This window comes from Lepisosteus oculatus, chromosome 17 (assembly GCF_040954835.1).
Source record: "Lepisosteus oculatus isolate fLepOcu1 chromosome 17, fLepOcu1.hap2, whole genome shotgun sequence".
NCBI lineage: Eukaryota > Metazoa > Chordata > Actinopteri > Semionotiformes > Lepisosteidae > Lepisosteus > Lepisosteus oculatus.
Genome location: NC_090712.1, coordinates 17979574 through 18004622, shown reverse-complemented (window position 1 = coordinate 18004622; position 25049 = coordinate 17979574). Strand labels below are relative to the sequence as shown.

Genomic DNA, 25049 nt, shown 5'->3' with positions numbered 1-25049 from the left:
CCACTGTATTTTGTGAAATGTTGCTGTGTTATACAATCCGTTCTGATTAGTGATTATGATAAGTCTTAGCTTAGAAATAATAATAAAAATGGGACATTGTGCAACTAGAAAATTAAATTCACTGGAATGCATAGAAAATACGATCATTCTTAACAGAATCCCTTATCATAAGTAAACACAATGTACAGTATGTGAATTTTACTTGTCCTTTCACCACACATACATTATCTTTACAGGAGAAATGGTGCACTATATGTTCTACTGTATACTGTATATAAGAAGATACTAAATATGGGACAACTTGGACCATTTGTACCGATACAGTACGTGAAAAAACGGGGCAACGGTACCAGGTTTGTGCATTTTGATAAGTTCTGAAGGGCAAGGAACAGGCTGCACACTCATCCGTGACCATGCAAGGAGAAGCAGAGATACAGTAGCACCAGGGAGCCTCGCTGACAGGACTGTGGATGTACTGTAAGCATCCTTTAAGTTAGCATTATTAAGAGTGACTGGAGCAGCTGACTATGGGTGGGAATATGGATTTTGCACTCTACCAGGTAAGCTTGCAGTGTCTCAAGTGGAAGACTGAGCAGAATGAGCTGTTCTCCTCACCAGAGTTAAGTTCAATAAAAGCCCAAGTGGACAACTCAAGGGTTCAAAGGTCAGCTAATCTCCTTGTTACAACATAATGACAAACCATATTGTAATGAAGGTTGCTCTGTACATTTATTTATTAAATTTATTCATGTAAGTAAATACAAAGGCTGGCGCTTGGACTTGAGGGTCCGAATACCTTATTTGAGGAACATCTCTGAAACAATTCATGATCGTTTCATATATTAATTTTGTATTTTCATCTGATTTGTGGCTGTGCAATTCTTAGTATATTTTGTCTGTGAATCTGGGACAAAAGGTTAATTTTACTGCAATATCTCTGGAGGTGATATTGCTAAAACACTGAATATCCCTCACTATTACTGCCTAAATTATTTTTAGAACACAAACATCTGAGCTTACATTGTTTCCAACAGTCATCTACTTTGTAAATTCTCAAGTCTTTTGGTCACTGTGTGCTGCAGTAAACATCTGTCCATCCACTTACTAAGGAAGATATGGCATTCTGTCATGAAGATATACAGTACCTGGGGTGTCTGCAGGATCTGTAGGGCTGAGGACCCCAGAGATGCACATTGGTTCAGTAACACTGTGTTCAAAGACATGTGGCCACTAGGGGGTCTCCGTTATACTGTTTCTGTCACATCACTTTCAATAAGCACTTATCCAATTCAGGGTCACAGCTGCCCGGAGTCTGTCCCAGGAGTTGTTACAGCCTGAGCGAGACACCAGTCCATCACAGGGCACACACACTCACAGACACAACCATGCACACACTCACACCAGGGCCTGTTTTCCCAGAAACCAATTAAACTACCAGCATGTCTTTGGACTGTGGGAGAAAACTGGAGCACCCAGAGGAAACCCATGCAAATGGGGAGAACATACAAACTCTGCACAGACAGCACCCCTGGAACTGAACCTAAGGCCCCAGCGTTGTGAGGCAGCAATGTTTACCACTTCATCACCATGTCCCCCCGACACTGTTTACAGTCTGTATTATTTAGGACGGCTTAATAAAAGACATTTTTTTTTAATAATGCTTTTTATTGACTTCCAAAACACTAAATGTCTTCTGCGTTCAACTACATAATCACAATCATTATACAGATAACATGCTGCCTCTATTAAGGCTGTGTCTAAGATACAGATATTTCTGTATGACATAAGTGTGGTCATCTCTTCACCAGATTTTAACTCAAATTAAAGTTGATTCTTTAAAATTACCCAGCAATCTCCTTGATTGGATTTCAGGATAAGCTTCACGACGCTGACACAGATTATAATAGACATGAATGGGAACTGGAGGAAACCTGCCGATTAAGTGACTGTGTAATGTCAGTGAATTATTGATTTGGACAAATGTGGTACTACTGCACTTATCAGCCAATGGTGTCAAATCACTAGCTGATTAGTGCACAAAACCATTGTCTAATGAGATACGTTATTCAATATAAGGTTTTAAAGGAAAGTGTCCGTAGACATCTGTATCTGACACAGCCTTACCCTGTATTATGCAGTCCCAAACATTGTGAGCAGTCTGGTTTGCAGTTGTAACAGAAAGGAGACAGTACATTAGACATGTATACTACACAGTATCCTTAACTGTGAAAACATTGTTTTGACCACACTAATAACAATATTCCAGTCGTTATGACTAGACAGTAGGGTATGTAATAATTGAAGCATTCACAGGTATGGATGAACATTCAGAGTCATGTTACAAGATGTGACATTACAGTCAATGCTGAACAGAATACAGGACAATCGTGTAAACATGTTCTGATTGAAATGGAACAGGATGTGGTAACAACAACAATAAAGTACACAAATCAGAAGAGTGGTTACTGTGTTTTTACATTCCTTCACTTATCATTATTAACCAGAGACAACTCTTAGGATTCTAGAATTAAATTTAATCATATTTAACCGCTATCAGGCCTCCATTCAAATTGGTTGAAGTGGAGCACTGGATTTGGTAATAGATGAAAACTGGATTTAGTAATAGATGATTCTAATAACTGCAGCTGACTGATCTTTGATTAAAAACAGACCTGCTTAAATCATACAGTAAATAATGCACTGTAAAAATGCATCTTGTTTTTGAGGATGATGAAGCTGTATTAGAATGCATACATGTTTATAATGGCTTTAAATTTTTCTTTAAATAAAATATTTAAAGTTCATTGTTTAATTGACTACACAGGTTGAAACAAAACCCTGAAGGCACAAGGTCCTCCAGGAATGGAGTCAGACAGCTCTGCATTATACAAAAGTGTGGCGGTATTGAGCCACTCTGTCACCTGCTTCCATAATTAGAGCAGTGCAGTCCCCAGAACAGGGCTGTTCCTGTCCTAGACTTCAAACATACAATGCCATTCTTCAATACTAAGTACAGTAGCAAACTGGGACAGTGGATTTGATGTAAAAAAAGTTTATATTCAAAATAAAAACAGCTGCGAGTGATTTCCCTTTTTTTTTGTGCGCTCGTCTACAGATCAAACATAAGTCGAAGGTAATTCTACACTAAAAAGAAAAAAAGGTGACCAAGCCTTTCGGCCCTAAACCCCAGAAAGCTATAATTGCACTCATTCTCCTCATCATGGAATTACTGTAAACTGCCACTTGCACCTCTTCCGTTCTGTTTGATCTGTAGACCAGGTTTCAAAAACAGGGAAAAATCACAGAAGAGTCTAGTTATTATTGTATAGTCCTAATTCACTGGTGCCACATATCAGTATTAATTTCATTAGTGATTACTCTAGTTTAGATAGTATTATGACTATTATAAATGAATAACTGTGACAATGAAGTACTGTACCTGAGATATTCTGGTGTAATTCCTTTAGTATTCAGATAAAATTCTGATTAATCTGTATTTTTTTTAAAGAGCTGCCCTTTTCTACTTGTTTAACAAGTACAGTAGCTATCTCATACTACTGTCCCTTGTGTAACAATTGACCATTCACAGTGTATTAGCGAAGTTCACTTGAGGTTTCTGACAAAAATGAACCGCATTCCTGTTTTATAATGAACATTTCAGGACCAAAAAAATAAATAAAAAGCATATAATTTTATTTCAGGGAAGCACATTACTAATGAATAAGTAAAATGTTTAGTTTTGTATACTTAAATTTGATCAATTGACCTGTAGAGGTATACAGTAATACCAGATATGAAGTTAGGATACTGTTAAGATTTTCAGTCAGTATGAAGTATAGAAACTGGGAAATAAATCAGATCAAATTACTGATAAATCTGATATCAAAAAATTACATTATCAATAATTCGATTTCATTCCTTTTCCTTATAATATTACTGGACTGTTACATTTTATTTTAATCTCAACATAAGTGATAGTAAGTAGGTTTGACTGATTGTTCTTTACATATTTATAAGTCCATGTCTAAATATGTTTAGATTTACATTTTATATAATGTGCTGTATTCTTATAGGTGTATGTCTGTAACACAGTATACTGTATATACAGAATATTATATATACAGTATATACTGTATATAATCTGTCAGAGACACAAGTATTATTATTATTCATTATTTAAATGATATTTCATTATCATTATACACAAATAATAATTTTATTTTATTGTTATACTATATTTTATTCATATTTAAGGTTGCTTTGACACTAATCTAGGGTAGAAATGCAGATACAGAAACTGGGTTTTGACAGGTGAGCCCATACTTACAGCTGCAGTTCCACAGTCTCTTTAATGACTAAGTCCTGTCTTTGGCCAGGGAAACACTGCCAGTACTGTTTGCTGAGGGACATGCTGGTATGACCAAGAGGCAGCTGTCTGCTTTCAGCTCCCCTAAGAGCCCGGGCTCTTGTGTCGAGTGAGAGTCTCCACGATTTCTGCGATCACACTCGGGTCATCCAGCGTTGTCACATCCCCCAGGTCGCTGGTCTGACGGAGAGCTATTTTCCTCAGCACTCTTCTCATGATCTTGCCAGATCGAGTCTTGGGCAGCCGTTTGACAATCTAAAAATTGATTGAGCAGAAAAAAGATCCAATCAAAAACACTACTTTAGGGGAAATGGATATTACTTTTGCAAACAGAACCTCTCTCTTTTTTATGTGCCAGTTTGGTGACAAATGTACACTTTGATAGTATGCATACATATTTCTACGACGCTGGTAATGGTTTCCAAAGAATTGACTCAGGAGGGTGAATGCAATCAACATATTAAGAACATGTTCAGGTGGGGAGCTGCATTACGCTACTATTAAATACATAAGTGCATAACTCTGCACCATCAGGGAAAGCTGTACAGTTCTGTTCATCACTGTATATTTCATACAAGACTTGTTCTTACCAGAAAGTCATCAGGAACAGCATACTTGGCGATTTTTGAAGCAACCAAGGCCTTCAGTTCTTCAATGACCACAGCCTGACTGAGGGAAATGTCCTTTAACACCACAAAGGCAAAGGCAGCTGGAGAAACAAAAACAGCAAAACGTCATTCTAGCAGTTCTTCTCACAAAAAAGCAAGATCACACAGTAAGAGACTATATCAGGGCAGACTGTTAGTACAGTTTCAGCAGGACGACAGATATACTGTAATATCATAGCCGCCTGCAGAATAAGACTGCGAATTTAGAATAAGACTTAGGCTATATTTTACCAATACTAACAAGGTCACTTGTGAGTGCACATTTCTGGCACCAGTAGCAGATTTGCGTGTGCAATTGTTACAGTAAAGTCTCTACAAGTCTCTGTTCAGTCCTTCGTAGCTAAACTTCTCAAACGACAGTTTTTTGTCCTGTTGTGAAAATCCAGTTGTGAAACCAGTTGTTCTGCAGCCAGTTAGTTAACACACATATAAAACATACAACACTGGTGCTGATGAAACAGAGCTGCTTCTGTAGTTGCTGGGTGGACATGTAAGTACTTATTGAAAATGTAACCACCCCTGCCGTTTCTGTCTTCCAGCCAGGAGGGTGCTACAAGAACCAAGATAAGAGTTTCCTTTGGCCTCCTTCTAAAATACTTCTGCCATGCATGATAACTCCTTTGGTTATCTTGTTGTCTGCTTGTGATATGTGCTATAAGGAACCCATGTGCCGGAGACATCATTAGTTAAATATTAAATACAACAATCGCTTTTATTGCCACAAGTGCACTGACTGGCTATGCTAACAACTGGAGCTCCTGTGGTGCCAAGGTCACGGCAATGTGGGCAGGACATCTGCACCACACAAGCCCAAGGAAAGAACACATATGTCTGTCTAAGCCTCAGTGTGAGTGGCCCTACTCTGAGTCAGTAAGAATGTAGTAGTAGTTAAACTAGTTAACGCCGTCATACGTTCTCAGCTAAACCAGTAAGTAGAAATAGGTAGCCAAGCTAGAATTAAATCCCACAGTCCTCTAGCACCTGAATTGGACACAGATACAGCTTTACTTCAACAAAAAATAAGTCAAAGCATTATCATACAGTGTTTCACAATGCACCATCAAATGATACATTTTTAGAACTTTTCTCTGCTAAGAACAGATAAGACTGTCTTGAGAATTTTTGTCACTTATTGTCACTTTTGAGGGAAGATGTTGCATGAAGATAGCAGGATTCAAAAATGCCTTTAATTCCATATTTATTTTGGCCACACCTGGCCGTTTGTACACCTACCTTCCCCTTTAATGTCATGAGGAATTCCCACCACAGCCGTTTCTGGAACTTCGGGATGCTCATCCTGAAAATCAGTATCGCTGTTAAAATTTACATTCCTGACATCTCAAGCGTTTTGGAAGATATGGAAAACAAATGCTTACGGTGGTGCACAGCACAATTATTCACAAAGTTTTTTTTAAAAAAGATACATCTCTGACAAAAACAATATTTCTTGCCAAGGCTTTTTGACCAGCCGAGGCAGAGTGTCTTTTTAAAGATCAGAGAGGATTTACAGATGATCATAATTTTACCGAAGTCAAGAGACCAAAGCAAAAGCAAACATTGCCTCTTGCGAGCACCACTGTGTGCATGTGTCTTAAATATTAATATATTTAAGCATGGCACAATTAATGAAACAGAGACTGTTAAGCAATGAGTGGTCCTTTACCCAGAAAAGCTGAAAACCCTGATCTCACAAAAGGCACAAATGACCTATATACAGATGAGTTATATACAGTACAGGCGGCACAGTCGTGCAATGATTAGTATTGCTGCCTCGCAGTGCTGGGGCCTTGGGCTTAATTCCAGACCTAGGACACTGTCTGTGTGGTTAGAAAATGCAAGGATAGTTTATACACTAGTACGCAGTGACCTCCAAAATACATAACTTCACCATCTTGGCGCCTTATTCTTTAACACTTCTGCAGTCTTCTTCATGCTGGTGGGACAGAGACAACACGAAGTCTCCCCAGGCTCACCAATGCGTCCTCAATCTCTGCGGTGCCGAGACGGTGGCCACTGATATTGATGACATCATCCATGCGCCCTGTAATCTGGTAGTAGCCTTCTTTGGACCGGTATGCCCCATCTCCAGTAAAATAATGGCCTGCAACACAAATGGGCAAGAGAGAAAGACAAAATATCTGTCTGAACAGGCAAGAACACTTAGTGACCTAATGGGAAATGGATTTAAGGTTGACCAACCTGGATACGGTTTGAAATAAGCGTCTACAAATCTCTGGTGATCTCCATAAATGGTCCGTGCCAGACCAGGCCATGGCTGAACAATGCAGAGTGCACCAGAGACATCATTCCCAGTCAGAGTCTGCCCCTACAGGAGGATACAAAGGAAAAACCTATAAGCATTTTTCATGAAAAATATTTCCCATTTCCTAATACCACATAAGAAATATGGCTTCTTCCCACATTTAGATGTAAAGCAAACAGGAGAAGTCAGAAGACACAAACTCCAATAATCTAAAAGACTCATTAATGGTACAGTATGTTTGGCTTTAACCTGTTTATGACAAGAGATGACTTTACATGTTTACATGATCAACCAAAGCTGGCAAAAGCTCAGTCAAGCCTGTTAAGCTGCTATATCCCAGCCTGTTTTAATTGTGCCATTAAAGAGGTCAGGATTCTCTGCCCTGTCTGACCCTGGAGTCAGTCCCTCCGACCCCTCGGTGTGACAACTGAAAAGCGCGTCTGTCAAGAGACAGTGGGATTAGAGTGGATTTGTCTAATGACCTGGGCGCAAGATTGTTATTGTGGGACTACAAGGAAAATCAGTAGAGATTCCAGCGTGGCTGAAGCCTCTATTTCTGGGACAAGCCAGTGTTGGGAATTAAGTGAGACGCAGCTTCTGCGGTTTCATATTAATCCACAGCTCCACAATGCCGTGTTTAATTCAGGACGTCTCCTTTTACACACAATAGTTTTGAAAGAAGAACATGAAAACTGGGAGAACTGAAGAGCTTTTCATTATCTTTCTTGGAATGAACATCTAGGCAGGCTGGTAAGATCACACTAAATCAAACCTGCAAAGACGAGCAGTTTGTTTGCTCTGAGCTTAAATACTCCTGATTCACAACAGGGTAAAGACCCAAAATATTTTGGTACTTGGAGGTGTATATTAGTGTAGCATTATGCTCAGATGACATACATCTAATGGCTCAAGTGCCTCTATATCTATATCTAAAATTATAAGTAGTTCAGGTGGGGAGCTGTGTCAGCATGCATAGGCTGCAAAGGAACAAGTAACAGGTTTATTCCATGCTGAAATGAGAAGAAAAGAAAAACAATGTTTCGGCTATGTTTTCTTTCTTCTCTTTTCAGCATGGAATAAACCTATTAATTGTTCCTCTAAAATTATAAGGTAGGTAAAGATTAAGGTAAATCTAAAAATGATCAGCCATGACGTAAGAGCCCATTTCAGCAGGGGAAATCTGCAGGAAAGACACAGTTAATGTTGACAAAATGCAAGGAAACCATAAAATGAAGCTCCTGTAATTTGCAATATCCTATGGAGCAGCTTATCACTAATACTGTAACACACAGCCAGGAGCAAATGCGAGCCGGCGATCCCATCACTCATGATTCTCTAATTCTGCATGCGATCACACTGCTGGCACAGGAGGCCATATGGACAACACTCTTCCCATAAGCCACTTCCTGAGGTGGATTATTACCAGTTGATTATCTCTCAAACCTCACCCGGTTGCTCTCTGATAAGGACCATACCCTGCCTCCTCCTCCCTCCCCCCGCCTCTCCCCCTCTGACAGATAAACCATCGAAATCCCTGGGGATACTGCCTTTACTCCTCTCACCCTCGTTCACTCATTCACTGTCAGAGAGCCACTTCATCTTGATAAGGGTCACAGCAGCCCAGGGCCCATGTCAGGAGCACAGAGTGTGAAGCAGGACTACACCCTGGGCAGAAGGCCACCCCAACGTAGGGCACACACGCAATTTGGAGACACCAGTTAACCTAACCTGTATTCGGAAGGTGGGAGGGAACTGGCGCTCCTGAAGAAAACCTACACAAACACAGGGAGTTCGTGCAGATGGACCCCCAGTCCAGAATAAAACCCAGGACAAAAGCTGTCAGTAGCAGTACTAAAGCTCATGCTCTTGTGCCATGCTCTTGTCTGTGTTTTTTTTTACTAAGTTTGGGATTTCTTGGGTCTACCAGAAGTCCGCTTTATCGAACCAAAGTTTGTTTTGTGTGCTCCCTGTATAGATATGGATCTTCTCTTATGAATTTGCCACAGGTACCTTTTGGCCCCGTTTTTTCTTTATGCTGCAAAGCCTTGTTCTCTTTGTGAGGGCTTTTCAGAGCTGTCTGTGACCCCTCTCAGAGCAGCCATCGCAGCCAGAAACAGCTCACCAGCACACTGACACGGCAGAGGGCTTAGTAGAGGCACACCTTCTCATCCACGAGTACAGGCTGGACACCGAAGAAGGGCCTCATGGCCATGGCGGGCAGAATCTCCGCCCCCTCCTCCGCGGGCCGAGGTGCGATGCAGATCCCTCCTGTCTCTGAGAGAAAACAGCAGGATGACGCCTGTGAGCTCTCCTCCTCCGGCAGCTGGCCACACAGGGAGATTACACTGAGACGAAAACAGTCACTTCTTGCACACTGGAATGGGATATTGAATGACTTTTGTCCTGCTTTACAGAAAAAACAGATATCCATCCATTTACTCTCCACTTTATCCAATACTTGTGGCCATTGCAGGGCAGAATGACGCAAACGCACTCACACCAGAGACAATTAAACTGCCAGCAAGTCTTTGGACTGTCAGAGGAAACCCACACAAACACAGGGAGAACATGCAAACTCCACACAGACAGCACCCCAGGTCTGGAACTGAACCCAGGACCTCGGTGCTGCAAGGCAGCAATGCTGACCACAGCTGCCTGAAAATACATATAACATTTGTAATTCAGAATAAGAGAATTGCTTAGCATAATCTTATCCTAATCTTAATACTAATAACAGATCAGCCCATCTCTGCTGGAATCGTATGAAGAAAGCAAAGGAAAAGCCAAATTTTGCAATTGACTCACTGACCATAGGGTAGCATTCCAAAACAGTGACATTCAAAACTTTGTTAAACAAATGACATTGTGCTTTTCAGTGCTTTTCATGTATACAGTATTCTGCTACTATCGCTTTCGGTAGTTCTTTCAGGCAATTCCTTGCAGGCAAATGGCAAGTTCAACGACCCTGGCAAACAAGTTGCATAGAACTACTATTAACCTTCTGTAACAAGCAACAAAATAATGTGATACGAACTGCAGATTTAACTTATACAGGACAGTGCCTTGCTGCTCTGTTTTGGTAGAGTGTGCAAAGCCTTCATACAGTATTTTACACAGATCATCTTTTAGGAGTAGATCTTGTAGGAGAAGTGTGCTTTTAAAGTTAGAGGAAATAAGGAGTTCAGTTGTAAAACGGGATAAAAGTTAATAAGAATTTACATTTTTTTCCAAAAAATACTGCAATATACTTAGATGTATAGAGGTAATAACATTAAATTACTGACGGAAAAAGGGCACCTCAAAATATTTAACATTGTGATTTAATTTTTGACTTCAGCCAAACTTCTTAGGCATTAGAGAGGCCTGGTGACACAACACACTGGGTGATTCTATGTGAACACTTCAGAAAAAATCTGGAAAGGTTTCATTCAGCTTCTCAGGCCATCTGAAAAGCAATTCAATTTGTAAGTATGCATTAGACATTCTGAAATTTATCAGGCAATTAGGCACCAATGTATAGAGTTACCCTTCTTGTACAGCTCCTAATGACACCAGCATATGGCATCAGATGAGCCAGAATGGATCAATGGCATTTTAAAGGGACAGCCTTTGCATTCTTGTAAAAAGACCTTCATGCGTGTAGGCTTTATGCCTTAAAAATTGTTAATTCATTTGCTATAAACTGTGCAGCTGTTCTTCATGCTAATCATTCTTCTAGTTAAGCCAGTGATAAACAGAGTATCAGACAGAATTAGTGACAATACTGCGCGGACCAGCGCAAAAGCCATGGATCTGACACCAAAAGGTGTTTAACGCATCACGCTGCCTGCTTGCCTTGCTGACACACTGCGTCAATAAATAACCATGTCAGTGCTTGCAGACATTTTTTGCTTTTTTCTGTTTTGTTGTTTGTAACATACAAAACAGGTAAAATACTGTATAAGTCAGGCTCTGTGTGCACTGTCAGTTCCCTGAGTGTTCATATAGCACCTATAATGCCTGCACGTGCAGCACAAGCCATTAGATCAGACCTGCTGTCGGGGTGCAGCAACTCTGAACACCCAGTTTGCACAGCCGAAGCAAGGCTTACTATACCCAAGAGACAGTGCACTTTCTGCAGAGAGCCGCCCGCACATCTCTGCATTTAGAAATTAGTTGGATCCATCAGTGGTGTTTCCACACAGTCCAGCTCTCTGCTTGTTAACGGAATTTAATTTGTATTACTTTTTTGTCACTGACAGGCTGAACAGAGAAGCCCACAAGGAGAAGCCCACAAGGGAACCTGATACAAGTATTCAAAATTCACATTGACAAAGTCAGCCCAGCAGATCTCACCAGAATGAGCACCAACATCATTCAGGGGGCGCAAGTGAAAACTAAGTGGAAGTGCGTTTCAAACCAAGAACAGGAGGCACCTCTTTACCCAGGGAGCAGTGGGAGTGTGGAACAAGCTACCCAGCCACGCTGGATGGGATCCTGGGATCCAATAACTACTCACTACCGAACAGGCTAGATGGGCTTGATGGCCTCCTCTCGTTTGAAACTTTTCTTATGTTCTTATTCCACATCACTTTTCAACTGAACTGAATTACCTTGCACCTATTTTCAGTTTTCCAAGAAACAAGTATTACAGTGTGGTTTTCTCTGAGTGCAATGCAAGATCACCTTGCTACACTGACAAATGAAAAACAAATATTTGATTTATCTGTAGATCTGGTTCCTCATTGACTTTGCATTCCATTTATGTTTTATTCCAGGACATGATAGACATACAAAAAACAGCATGGCTCTGAGTACGCACTGCATGCTTTTATCTACAGCATCCTCTGATGCCGAGCTCGAGCTGATTTGCATATTAACTCTCAACATCAGAGGGCTGAAGCTAAAACAAGACTCAGCGCAGGTCCAAATACAAACATCTCCATCTTCCATGTGCACTGTTTCCCCACTGTGCCACGTGCAGTCGCTGATGATGTCCGCCCGTTCGTCCGGTGACACACTAAGAGGAGGATCGGTGCATTCCTTCGCATGCACGGTTCAGTAGAGGAGCATCTGAGAACACATTACTGGTAAAGCAAGAGGAAAGGGGCACACTTGGAAAAGCAGGTACGATACACACTCGGGTGGCAGAATGAAGGAAGATGGGAGATGTCTGCAAGCGGTTTACCTGTCTGCCACCATGTGTCCACCAGGGGGCACTTCCCATCCCCAACGACATTGTAGAACCACTCCCAGGCTTCGTGATTGATGGGTTCGCCCACTGCAGTGGCACAAGAAACACATTTCTGTCCTGTTCACTACAGCCATTCCTGTCAGTAGTCCGACTATGCGGAACAACATATTTGGCACGACTCACAGGTGGTTTCCCCAAAGCCATTTTGCATCCTGGAAATTACCGGTAGTACCACCCTGCACATTTTTATGTACCCCTTACTTCTGTACTTCACAGCAACTTTTATCCACAAGATCAAAGTCCTCAAAGGCACCGACAACGTCAGCCCAGTGCACATTTTCAGAATACACAGTGAAACAGCAACTAAAGGACACAAGTGGACCCTCCGTGGAAGTGCACTGAAAACTGAGAGCAGGAAGCACTTATTTCTGTAAAGGAATATGGGAATGGGGAACAAGCTTCTAAGCCATGCTGTTGAAGCCAAAACCGAAAGGCCTGCTCGCATCAGTAGCCCTTCCTCAACCAGGTGTGTGCTCATTCCCTCAAGCTGCACCCACCTGAGCCCAGCGTTTTCAAGGAGGATCGGTCGTACTTCTTCACCCAGTTATCCCCATACTTCAGCAGGAGCCTGATGGCTGTGGGGGCTCCATAGAACTGGTTAATCCTTAACCGTTCCACAGTCTCCCAGTACCGGCCTGGAACACAACACACAGCTCCTGTATGTAGCGCCTAGACCTGGGCCTTAAATCTGTGCACATTTTCTCTTCACAGCAGAAGGTTAGAAAGGAGCACAATTTGTGGCTAGTTTCATACACAAATCTCTTATTTTAAATAAAGCGTTACCAGAATTTTCTGAACTCTCATTAACAGTGCCTATACAGTACTTCTAACTCTTAGAAAATAATGATTCAACAGAAATCCAGCAACCTCTTCTCTCCCTTTATGTTATTTACTCTACCTCTCAAATTTATTCCACATTCATTCACACTCTGAGATCCTGGCTTTAAAGACCTGGAAAATGACAGTGAATTTGAATCCCAGAGATTATATATTCTCTTTTTCTCGCTTTTTAATTAATTAAAAGCTTTATCAATAACTTTAAACATATATTTATATCTATTCAAACATAAAATGTTTTAACATACTGTACATAGCCCACTCCTTTGTTTATTACTGGCAAAGTACTGTAACTTTATTAACTGAGATGATGAATAAAACCGGAGAGAACCATTTTAACTTGGGACTTTGAGCATTTCATCAACTACCCATACAAGCTAAACACTCTGCCAGGTTAATGTATATCCAGGAGCTCTTAGTGTCTGACAAACGCAAATACACTGAAAGCAATAATCAGAAAAGGTATTTCTGCACATTCTGTTAAAAGACTTATCTCACCAGGGTCTGGGTATATAGGTGTGCTTTCAAACAACACGGTGGTGGCACCATTGCAAAGTGGGCCATACACCACGTAACTGTGCCCAGTGATCCAGCCTATGTCTGCCACACAGCCGAAGATATCTCCCTCCTGGTAGTCAAATACATACTGAAAGACACAAGAGGAAGGAGCTGGTTTTGCAGGGCTCATTTTCCAGCAGCCAAACAAGAGAAAAGAGAAAGAGAAATACGGTCATACAAAATATATTTTCTGATAGGAGAGTATTTTATGGTGTACACAGTGAGAGGAATCATGTAAAAGCTTCATGATAACTATTTTCATGCATACTAAATTAATTTAGCATTTGATAAAATTATATGATATGTGTGTAGTGCAGCACGGTGGCCTAGCAATCAGATCTGCCGCCTCACAGCTCATGGATCTGGGTACGATTTCAGACTCAGGCACCTTCCAGGGTGCAGTCCAGCTACATACCCTGTACCCCCAGGACAGGCAGGCACTGGGCTGCCCTGGTCCTTACCAGGAAAAAGCAGTTTTCTGATAATAGATGGATATGCAGTACAACACATAAAGTAGATATTTTATATACAAATACTGTACATAGAAACACAAAATGTATTTGAACCCCCAGTTAATATGTATGTACCTGCTATCATAAACCTGTCTGTTAAATGATAATAGAAAATACTGCAAAGTGCCTATAGAAAATAGAGATCATAACTCCTTTTGTTCTTATTACAGAGTATATGTTGATCAGCAGTGTGAGACAAAGTCCATCCAGAGTACAACCTGAGTTCCCATGAGCCATCCAGACCGTTTTTAATCATCAAGCACTTCCAAAGACCCTAAAACAGGATCATCACCCTCCAAAGGTCCACCTGCGGGACTGTTGCAGCACAGCAATAGCTACAGGTACAGTACTAACACAACAGGATAAAAACACAACCCTGAGAAAATCACCAAGAAGCCCTGCAGTGGTGATTTCAACACTCAAAGTCACCGATCCATAAGCGTGCCATTTATATGAAGGTTAACTCCCATTAGTTGAAAAGATAGATGTCTTCTACTGAATCCACCTTAATCTCATTACACACTCATTTAATTCTTTGGAGTTTGATTACCTAATGGGTTACCCAGTTGAAAACTCCTGTTCTAAATGTGGTTACACCAAACAGAATTGATCATGTTCTGTAGTGCCCAGCAGACTTTTCTAGCTTATTCTGAGAAACAACCATGCCAGTTAATTCTCTGAATTTCGTTGGTACTACTTATTTCCCCAACGTAGGTGTATACAACAGAAGCACTTCTTTCCATTTTGTTTGATATTGAATTCTTTCATGGCTTGTTTAGCTCTTTCTTTAATCATAATGCTTTCCTCCTCAACTGCTGTATTCGTCATACTGTCGCCTGTATTGTACTGCATTTCTTATATCAGTGGGTTGCACTGTATCTCTGGATTTATTTAGATCCACACACTAACTGCACAATGCGACGTCATTATAGTTAGATGTAAAACATTTATACTTTACTGTGTACCTTATTTCTTGTTTTTTTATTATGGAATGCCTTGCTTAGAAATTGTACATAAAACCGAAGCGTGTAATCTGCTGTAGATACAGTACATACTGTACAAATGGCAACATTTCACCACCTAACATGAAGCATTGCTGCGATTCATATATGCGCAACTGATTTATTCCTTTTGTTCCACTGACAATAAGATTCCGTGACAGGGTGTTACAGTAATGTATGTGGATTATGCCAAACAAGCAAACTCTTTTCTTTCTCTGAGCCAACTGGCATACCTCAGAGTTTCTCTGGCCGTGTTCCATGAAGGCGGTTGGTTTGTTTTCATTAAAGCCCATTTTGCCTGTTGTTTAATTTTAAACAAACTCCGTGCCAAAACGAGACACTGCCAGCCAAGGTTTGTCGTTTTGCCTCTGTGGAACAGGAGATCCCTCCAAAATGTGTCTCGCATTTAATTTTGATTACCGATACACAGACTGTCAATATGGCTGAGAAATCCCAAAATCCAGAAATGGCTTTGTTCTGTCAGTAACTGTGACTCTGTTGGTTACTATGCCAAACTGTGTGACACTCCCTCAGAAAATGCAGACCAGAGCTGGGGTTAGGTCAAGACTAAGAGCTCTAAAAGTGGAAAGGAAACAATAATGAATTTAAAAGAAAGGTTAACAGTTAGACCTTTAAGAATTTTGTTTTATTAAATGGTTAGCATTGCTGTCTTGAAACAATGGGGCCCTGGGTTCAATTTTGGACATGGGGCGCTATCTGAGTGGAATTTATCTGTTTTCCCTGCGCACTTTAGAAAGTCGGAGCACGTCTAGCACAGAAAAGTGTCATTTTTGTTGAATTATAAATAACATATAAACATCTTGTGTGGTACAATGGTGCACTGATTGGCATTCCTGCCTCACAGCGATGGGGCTCTGGGTTTAATTCCAGATCTGGGGTACTATCTGTGTGGAGTTTGCATGTTCTCCAATATTCATATTGTTTCCTCCTGGTGTTCCAGTCTCCTCCCATAGTCCAAAGACATACTGGTAGGTTAATTGCCTTCTTTTAAAAAAGTGGCCTTGATGTGAGTGTTTGTGTCTGTGTGTCTGCCGTGTAACTCCCTCTAACGCTGGGCTAGACAGGTAGCGTGCAGCCATTTTCATTTCATTCCAGATAATTTGGATAATTCATAGCTAGGCGGCCAGAATCATGAGGAGCTCTGGTGCAGGGCCAGGAGCACCTCGATGACAGCAGGATATCAGAGGCTTGACTGTGACCACAGGGGAGGTAACAGCCATTCTGACGCCTTCCAGCCCACCCGTGAAAGCAAGTGGCCCCAGGCTCTGTGTACTGGCATCGCCATCATGCAGCAAGAGGCTCGGTGTTGCACTTGATTGTTTAGGTGGTTTTGTTAACTTGCAAGGCAGCGGCTTCTATCAGGCGTTAACAGCTGGGTATTTAAGAGACAGAGTACCTCATGCTGTACAGTAGTAGGTAAAGGAACACAAAGCAACACACAAACTCAGTTACCCTGAAACCGAGTGTGTGCCAGTGAGGGGGAGTTTAGGGGGGTGTCTCTTGTTTTATGGTTGATTGATGTGCTTTTGTAGGCTGTTTAACAACTTCAAAGCGGAACAACTGTCCTGTACTGTATATCTGCCTGCAGTCTCTGCTGTTTAAGGATGACGTTCTGAATGAAAAACTGACAGGAAGGTACCGAGCTCGTAGAGAAACAGGAGCTGTACAAGACAGCTGTAATGAGTTACCTGGTGTGTCAGGGCAGCATACAGCAGATAGCCGGCCTGGGTGTGAACAATTCCTTTGGGCTTGCCTGTGCTTCCAGAGGTGTACAGCAGGAAGAGCATGTCTTCACTGTCCAGGGCCTCAGGCGGACACTCAGGCAGCTCCTTAGCCATTTCCTTTAAAGGGACAAATATAGATGTAAGGCGACACATAAACACCATATTCTAGTACTACTCAATACAAACGGAAATCCACATTGTCATAATCATCTAATTCACATGTGGGTACAGATACTGAGGACGTGCATCAGCACAGCTGATGTGCAGTACTGTGCTTTGCTTCTTTTGTTCCCTTATCATTATGTGCCTGATGTCTCCCTCTTCTCTATATTGAAAAGGGACTCCCTTTTCTCCAGTCAAGTTTAAGTTATCAAGGGAGAAGGGTACAGGAAAGAGACAGAAAGGCCTCTCGATTAAAGGATTTCTGTGAGGGGGAAACAGAATCTGGTCGTGAAGTTCCTCAGTTAGACCCTTCAGTTACCTCCTCAAGCGGTATGTCGAGGTTGCCCATTGGGACCTTGGCATCTGTCCTCTGGGCCACAAACACATGTCTGACTGTGGGGCAGCTCTTCACAGCTGTATCCACTGTCTTCTTCAGCTCTACCACACGGCCACCTCTCAGGCCCTGGTTACAGGTAATGACAGCCTTGCACTGAGCTGGAACACACAGATACATGTAGACCCACTTACAACGTGCTGTTGACTTGTGCAATTCGCCTCATGTCTTGAGGGAAATACAGGGTGATCTTTAGGATTGTGTCTATCGGATAAAACTGGCAGATTTGGCTTTTACATGAAAAGCAGTGGCCTGCTTAATCAGCCACAAAAACACAAGGTTCAGGAATCCAACTCAGAATTGGAGCACATTGTATATGTCACTAATACTCTAAAGAGTGTGTATCTACAGATGCCTTCAGCTGCCAGGTTTTAAATTCAGGTTGGGCAGGAAATATTATCAGGAGTGTACAACACCCTTTATAAAACATCAGATGACAGTTTATCATCTGGAACTTCCTGGAGGCCTTACAAATTAACCTACCCCTTTTCTAGTCAAAACAGGTTGCCTGCATTTGCATTTTGACAGACAATGATTGTCATTTGAATTAGTTTAATAACTTGGAAAAAACAGCTAAGTCCTGTTACGGCTCATCCGCTAATTCACTCTTTAGATGGCAATTCTGCCACTGATGTTTTCAAGTCTTCTGGATGTCAAGATGTAACACACATGTTTATGGGGTGCTCAGTCGTCCACTCACGTGTGGTGTTTAGGTACTGGTGAGTGGCAATGTGTACAAAATAAGAGTGCCCTTGAGTTCCCAGTCATGAGTTACACAGTATCATGTGACCTATAGTAGAGTACAGGACGGGTGGGTCTGCTTACAGAGCCATGAAAATCACAAGACCTTTTGGTTTCATAAAACACAGAGCTGAATAACTTTTCAAGCCAAAAAAAAAAGTATTAATAAAAAACTATAAAACACACAATCACAGGGGAAGACTTACAGTCTATTTTTCAAATAAAATTCAGTTCCGAGGCAGAAGCACAATAAAAAAAGAGGGAAAAAAAAGACACCCCAGCATAAAAAAGCCCAGAGACCTTTGCTTCTTTTGCTCTCCGTTATTCACTTGAAGACATGTTCATGAGGTAAATAAGTCAGTTCACAGTAACCATGTCAGCGCTTTCATGACAACTGGAAAAAAGAGCCTTATTTCAAATAAGCCCTCAACATATTCAGCAGCTGAGTGCCTTTGTTTGTGGTACAACAGACCGCGTGTGCTTGTGACAATATGCTTCTCTCGTTTCACCAGCTCGAGCTAACTAATCCACCTACCATCCTGGATTCTTCCGGCCAGAGCTTCCGCGCTGAAGCCAGCGAAGACCACCATGTGCGCTGCGCCTATCCTGGCACATGCCAGCATCGCGGCCACAGCCAGAGGCGAAACTGGCATATAGATGGCAACTCTGTCCCCTCTCTGCACCCCATATCTCTTCAAAGTGTTGGCCAGTTGGCAGGTTATCCCCAGAAGTTCCCTGCAGGACACGGGCTCATTAAGGGGTATAGAGCAGCTACAGTATAAAGCAAACACTTGTTCTATCAAAACACATTTATATTATGTCACAAGCGCACACAAAGAGTTTTTATTTAATTCACAGAACCTTTCAGTGCAGGACAAACACTCTTCCCAAGCATATCTACAAAATACTCCTTTGCTAATACACTGCCAATGCAATGTCATGTTTACATTCCTCCTTAAAAAGTGGGACAACAGTAAGCCAGTCTCACATTTAATGCACACAGATTTACTGAAACAATAGTTTGAATCCAAGTAGATGATTGTCCCTATCTGAATAATACTAAGTGTTAGCCTGCATTTGTTCAGGGCTGGGTCTTGTTTAAGTAGCGCATGACAATTTCTCGCACAAGCAACAGTGGAAATGGGCACAAGTGGAGTCTATTACAGTTTATGGTGTGTTTAGATTTCCAGAGGACTCTGACACTGAACTCCGTGGGAATCCAAGGTGCTCTATGAATTGAGAACTGCTTAGAACACAGAACAACCAGAAGGATAGTAAAGAGGCAAGATGTCAGGTTGGGTGAGGTAATTAGGGGAATTCCACACCGAAAAGATCTGTTTAAGGTTTACTGCACATTTTGCTTTACATCATTCTGGTTTCATACGGATACAATAACCTGGGTAGAGCTGTAGAGCGTACAAAAATAGGAGGGTGCCAAGTTAATGTGTTGTAAAACCACCATAAGAGTAACAAAGCATTCAGGATTGATTCGACACCTGGTGCATAACATTAAATAAACGGTAGGTCAATGATAAGTGTTATATTCAGGGAGTAATGTCCATTTTACATATAAGGGTATCTTCAAGAGGCCACTTATAGAAAGAATCCAGGTGTTTACATGAGCCTGTCGGTGTCCTTATCCTATAGATCTGTGGGTCTCCGTTCTGGTCCTGGGGTGTCTCTGGTGTTTTTAGCTGCACCTGGATTCTTCTGTATTTGTAAATTTTCTGCCCTCAGTCCATGGCTTCACAAATACCCTAGTTACAGTGTGTTACATCCATCCATTTTCGAACGGCATCATCCAATGAGGGGGAGCCGGAGCCTAGCCCAGCAAGCAACGGCCTCACAGACACTCAGACTTACACCAGAGTCAGCTTTCCCAGAAGCCAGTTCACTTACCAGCACATCTTTAGACTGTGAGAGGAAATCAGAGCACCCAGAGGAAACCCAAGCAAACACCTGGAGAACATGCAAACGCCACATAAACAGCACCCCACGTCTGGAATTGAATCCAGAACCCCAGCACTGCAACCATCGTGCCACCCTGCCGCCTACGCAAGTCTTCTTATTTCCAACATTTTCAGCACACAGAAATTGAATTGCTCATTAAAAATTTCCTTCCTTATTTCTGATTATGACTTCGTAACAGGTGATCTCACAATGACTCAGACACAAGACTGCCCTCATTCCAGTGTGCTGCCCTGAAATATAACTAAATAGACCAAAGATTTTTGCTTTGCTCAAGTTCATCTAGCTATTTTTCAGCCAGCGCACCTGAATGAGGGAAGTCCTGAAACCCAGTAATTAGCAGTGTTCATATCAATTACAAACCCTACTCAGCTTTTTAAGGGGTGAAATGCAAAAAAAGGCTTCAAATATAAAACCACAATAAATTAGTTTGAGATTAAGAACTCGGGTAGCGCAAGTCACAGGTTTTCCAAGACCAGGACTGAGGACAGCTGCTCTAAGCAATATGAAGAAAAAATGAAACAGGAACAGAAAATGTCAGCAGTAACAAAGTTTTATCATGATGAGGCCTGGGGGCCTGTCTGACACCTAATATCAGCGTGGGCCACGGTCTCATTTTGCATGGACTTCCACATGGAGGAAAATACCTCACACAGAAATCCTAATTTCCACTAGGAGTGTGTAAGAGGCACTTCGAAAGGTGAGCCTCAGTTGGACCCTAGACTGAGTAGAAGCAGGAAAGAACCCTGATACCAACAGAGGCCCATGTCAGCAACAGAAAGACCCATCCTTACACCCCTTCATTCAGCCTCTGCACGTTCTCAGATGGGGATCTACTAACAGGATCACCATGAGGGGATTCAGAAATACCAGTTACTGTTTTACTTCTCCTCCTCTGAGCACACAGACAGAGACATGTTTAGCAAATGCAGCTGTCAGATCTTCCAGAACACAGAGCAAAGGATGATCTGGTGTGATAAACCTCCTGTTTGCACAGTCATCTACTGTATCTCAGTGGTAGGATGAGATAACTACGCAGAAAGGCAGTCCTCTCAAAGCTGCTATCCAGAGGAGTCTACAGCTATGCACAAATGTCCTTTCTTTAGGATTTTGCCTTTATTTGCAAGTTGGTTAATGCTAAATTAACTGTAAATGAAAGCTCTCATAAGCTCTGTTATTTTGTGGCTCATTCTGTTGAAACAGCTAATTGAGCAGCTTAACGTTTTTTTTTAAGCAATGTTGCCAGCAATGTTATGACACTCCTGTCAAAACATAACAGTATGATGTAGTAAAGTACAGTAAAAGTGTAGCCAGCACACAGTGATACTAAGGTATGATAAAGCACAGTACAGGAACTATAGTGAAATGAATTAACTGCAAGGTTTAACTCTGATAAAATAAAGGAACAACTGTAAAAACATTGTAATCAAATGTGAAATCTCTACAAAAAAGCAAGATCACTAACTTTGTAGTAGGCATCTCTTGAAAGATCTGATTAAAGATGTTTAACAGCTACAATGAAATGTCCTTTAACTAAACTTTCACTGTCATGTACCCTGACAGTTTCCTGCTTTGATTCTCTTCCTGTGTTAAACATATGAGACTCAGCAGGCCTTAGCTTAGACTGAAGGCTTCTCTTTCACTCTGTTCACATCATCGTCAAAGAAGTTAAAAAACTCGTGTAGGGTAATAGAAACAGATTTTTGGGTCTGTTCAACATCCGTACAGAGTATTAATATTGTTTATGTCAAGATGACACAGGATGATGGTGTTTGCTCATCAGCTGTTCTTTGGATATTTTAGATACAACAATGTAGTCTTAACCATGTCTTTAAATTATGTGTTAAGTAAATGCGCAGGTCATCTGTAGAAAAAAGGTGAAATGTTGCATATTAAGAGAAAAAACATGTACTTCTGTCTGAGATAAATACTGAGTCATTGTGAAACATATTAGAAAGAGGAACCTTGGGTATCCCTTTCAAACACAAATTAACCCTTGAAGTCCTGTTTTGTTATCATATATTACATTGAGGGCAGCACGGTGGTGCAGCTGTGAGCAATGCTGCTTTGCAGTGCTGGGGCCCTGGGTTCAGTTCCTGGCTCAGGGTGCTGTCTGTGTGGAGTTTGCATGTTCCCCCCTATGTTCATGTGGTTTTCCTCCAGTTGCTCTGCTTTCCTTCCATACTCAAAGACATACTGGTAGGTTAATGGACTTAAGGGAAAAGTGGCCCTGGTGTGACTGTGCTGGTGAAGGACTGATGTCATGTCCAGGGTCTATATTGCCTTGTGCCTGTTGTTTACTCCCTCGTGACCCTGAATTGGATGAAGTGGTTAGAAAACAAATGGATATTAACTTGACTTGAAAATATAAGTAATACTTTCCATGTAGCATCCCCTTCCACAGGACAAAAGGCAAAAATGCAGTTTGTGCATTTTCTATATGTTAAAATAGAAATTTCAGCCAAACTTGTTATCGCAAATCTTAGACAGATGTGGCCCAGACACCTACCTGTAGGTAATTTTCAGTTCGGTGCCGGGCTCATCTCTCTCCCAGATCAAAGCCACTCTGTCAGGACTCGTCTGGGCATGCGGGTCTAAACAGTTGACTGAAAGTCAATATGGTTTCATTAGAGAGAATAACAGAGCAATGCAAGTTATTCTTCATAGTAAGTTCTTTAATATTTCTGTGTTTTGAAAGAATTAGACGTACAATTTGTTCCTGTCTACCGCTTTTTACAAACAAAAGGCGGGGACTAGCGAGGAAGGCGCAGTTCACGATACCAGAGAGCAGTGCAAGTTAACAGCGACTCGGATATTTCTACAGTAAAAGCGGCCACATAAAAGCTGCAAAACGTAGATTAGTAATTACCGAGCATTCTGATAAGTGCTGCTTAATTGTAGCAGTTCTTATGTATATCCCCCACACGTTTTCACAGCGCGCCCTTTTAGTGTTAAGCGATTTATGTGTCAACAAGCCCATACCTGCCACAAACTCGAATAACGCTGACTTTCAGGTGAAAATGTCTAGAATGTGTATTAAGGATTAAAAGGAGGCAAACGTCTTCGTATAACTTCGAAGAATTAAAGTTCTACAAACAGGCGACGATAAAAAATTAGTACTATTGCTAAAGTTTCAGAGGTACTGTATTATTTTAAATCATACTGCTTTTTTACAAAGACGTTACTGCGAATTATTTCAAGTACATTAAGAGGACAGACTTATCAATAAAGATTTGCTCAAAGCTAAATGTTTTACGATGTTATACCCCACTGCGTTAGGCGAATTCATGTGGATCTTGATGATCTGTAACAAAGCTTTTGTGACCGTTTATACAAATAAGATCCCTTACCAGAAACATTGAGCTGTCCTTCAAGAAACCAACTGATTCTGCCCTGCGTGATATCGCAGTCTGAAACCTGACTGAAAGGCTTGCTCCAGTGTAACTTTTCTTTTGCAACAGATCTCCAGAAAGTTTCCGGATCTTTCACTGATAGTTCATACAGCTCTTTATATGATCTCGCTCCAGCTAATGAACTTATATCTGGCTTTAATGAATTAATCTTCCTGCTAGAGACATTGGAGTGAGTCTGCCTGGAGCACTGCAGCGGCAGCGAAAAAGCGAAATAACCTCTGCTGCAGCCAGTGACACCATTCTTCAAGGAAATGCCTCTCTTGCAAAGCAAATACCACAGACTTCTGCTCTTATTTGCCGCCATGTTTCCATCTGCTTTTCTTGCCAAGAAGTCTCTTCAGGTGGCAGCGGGATGGGTGGGGACAACTTGTGCCCCAAAGTCTGAGACAGACATCAGCCACTATCTTTAACCCTTTAATTTCAAGGTCCGTTTAAGAGCACAGCGGTCCAGACAAAACCCACCTTCGACTTTAAATTAAATGTCTTTTAGGTTATAAGAAATCTGTAATGATTATGACGCCTTAATTAAGAGCAAGTGTATTTCGGTGCATGTAATTGTAACGGTAAACTAAGATGTTGCAGGACAGCAAGTCTGTGGCAATCTGTTGTTGCTTTAAAATAAGTATTCTATTGTTTTATAGTATTTTTAAACACAAAGGGAACAATAGTGAATTTTATATAGGATGCAGAAATTCTGTAGCACCTTCTCTAAGAAAAACGTATGTATTTTATAGAACAATACATTAATTTTCACAATATTTTCTGAACTTGGTCCGACTTTGTAGGTGTCTTCAAGCAAATTGCAATTATTTCATTTTTGTGAAAGTATTATAGAAAAGTAATTTTGCAGGAAAGTAATTTGTTAAGAAAAATATTATGAAAATTATATGTATTGAGTTTTAACCTTTTAAATAACAGATTTAAAAAGTGGATACATAATTCTTTAGTCATTTTTATGACAAATACAAATCTACATTTCTCTCATGCACCCAAACCTTTGCATTTAGATGCTGACACGAAAGTGTTCTCCAAATTTAAGCTCTGATTTTTATATTTCCTGGAAGACTATAAGCTGTTATATTTATTGAATCCACAAGCATGTTACACCCTTACTGATACAAGTGCTCCAAATGTATTTCACTATCTCATAGTTTTACAAGAATGCTTTTAAGCAGCTACTTTATAAAA

At 41.1% G+C, this 25049-nt stretch overlaps 1 protein-coding gene across 1 annotated transcript; it reads right to left on the bottom strand.

Moving 5' to 3' along the window:
• Nucleotides 1-1644: 1644 nt before the first annotated feature.
• Nucleotides 1645-24207, bottom strand: LOC102684282 (acyl-CoA synthetase short chain family member 1). The gene is made up of 14 exons (XM_006638844.3): nucleotides 23799-24207; nucleotides 22958-23054; nucleotides 19016-19215; nucleotides 17665-17840; nucleotides 17148-17300; nucleotides 13866-14013; nucleotides 13028-13165; nucleotides 12465-12557; nucleotides 9459-9571; nucleotides 7234-7360; nucleotides 7008-7135; nucleotides 6268-6331; nucleotides 4957-5075; nucleotides 1645-4621 (listed from the first exon to the last, which is right to left on the bottom strand). Exons 1-14 carry the CDS (start codon nucleotides 24163-24165, stop codon nucleotides 4451-4453), a joined length of 2094 nt encoding a protein of 697 aa, XP_006638907.2. The 5' UTR covers nucleotides 24166-24207; the 3' UTR covers nucleotides 1645-4450.
• Between the last annotated feature and the right edge of the window lie 842 nt (nucleotides 24208-25049).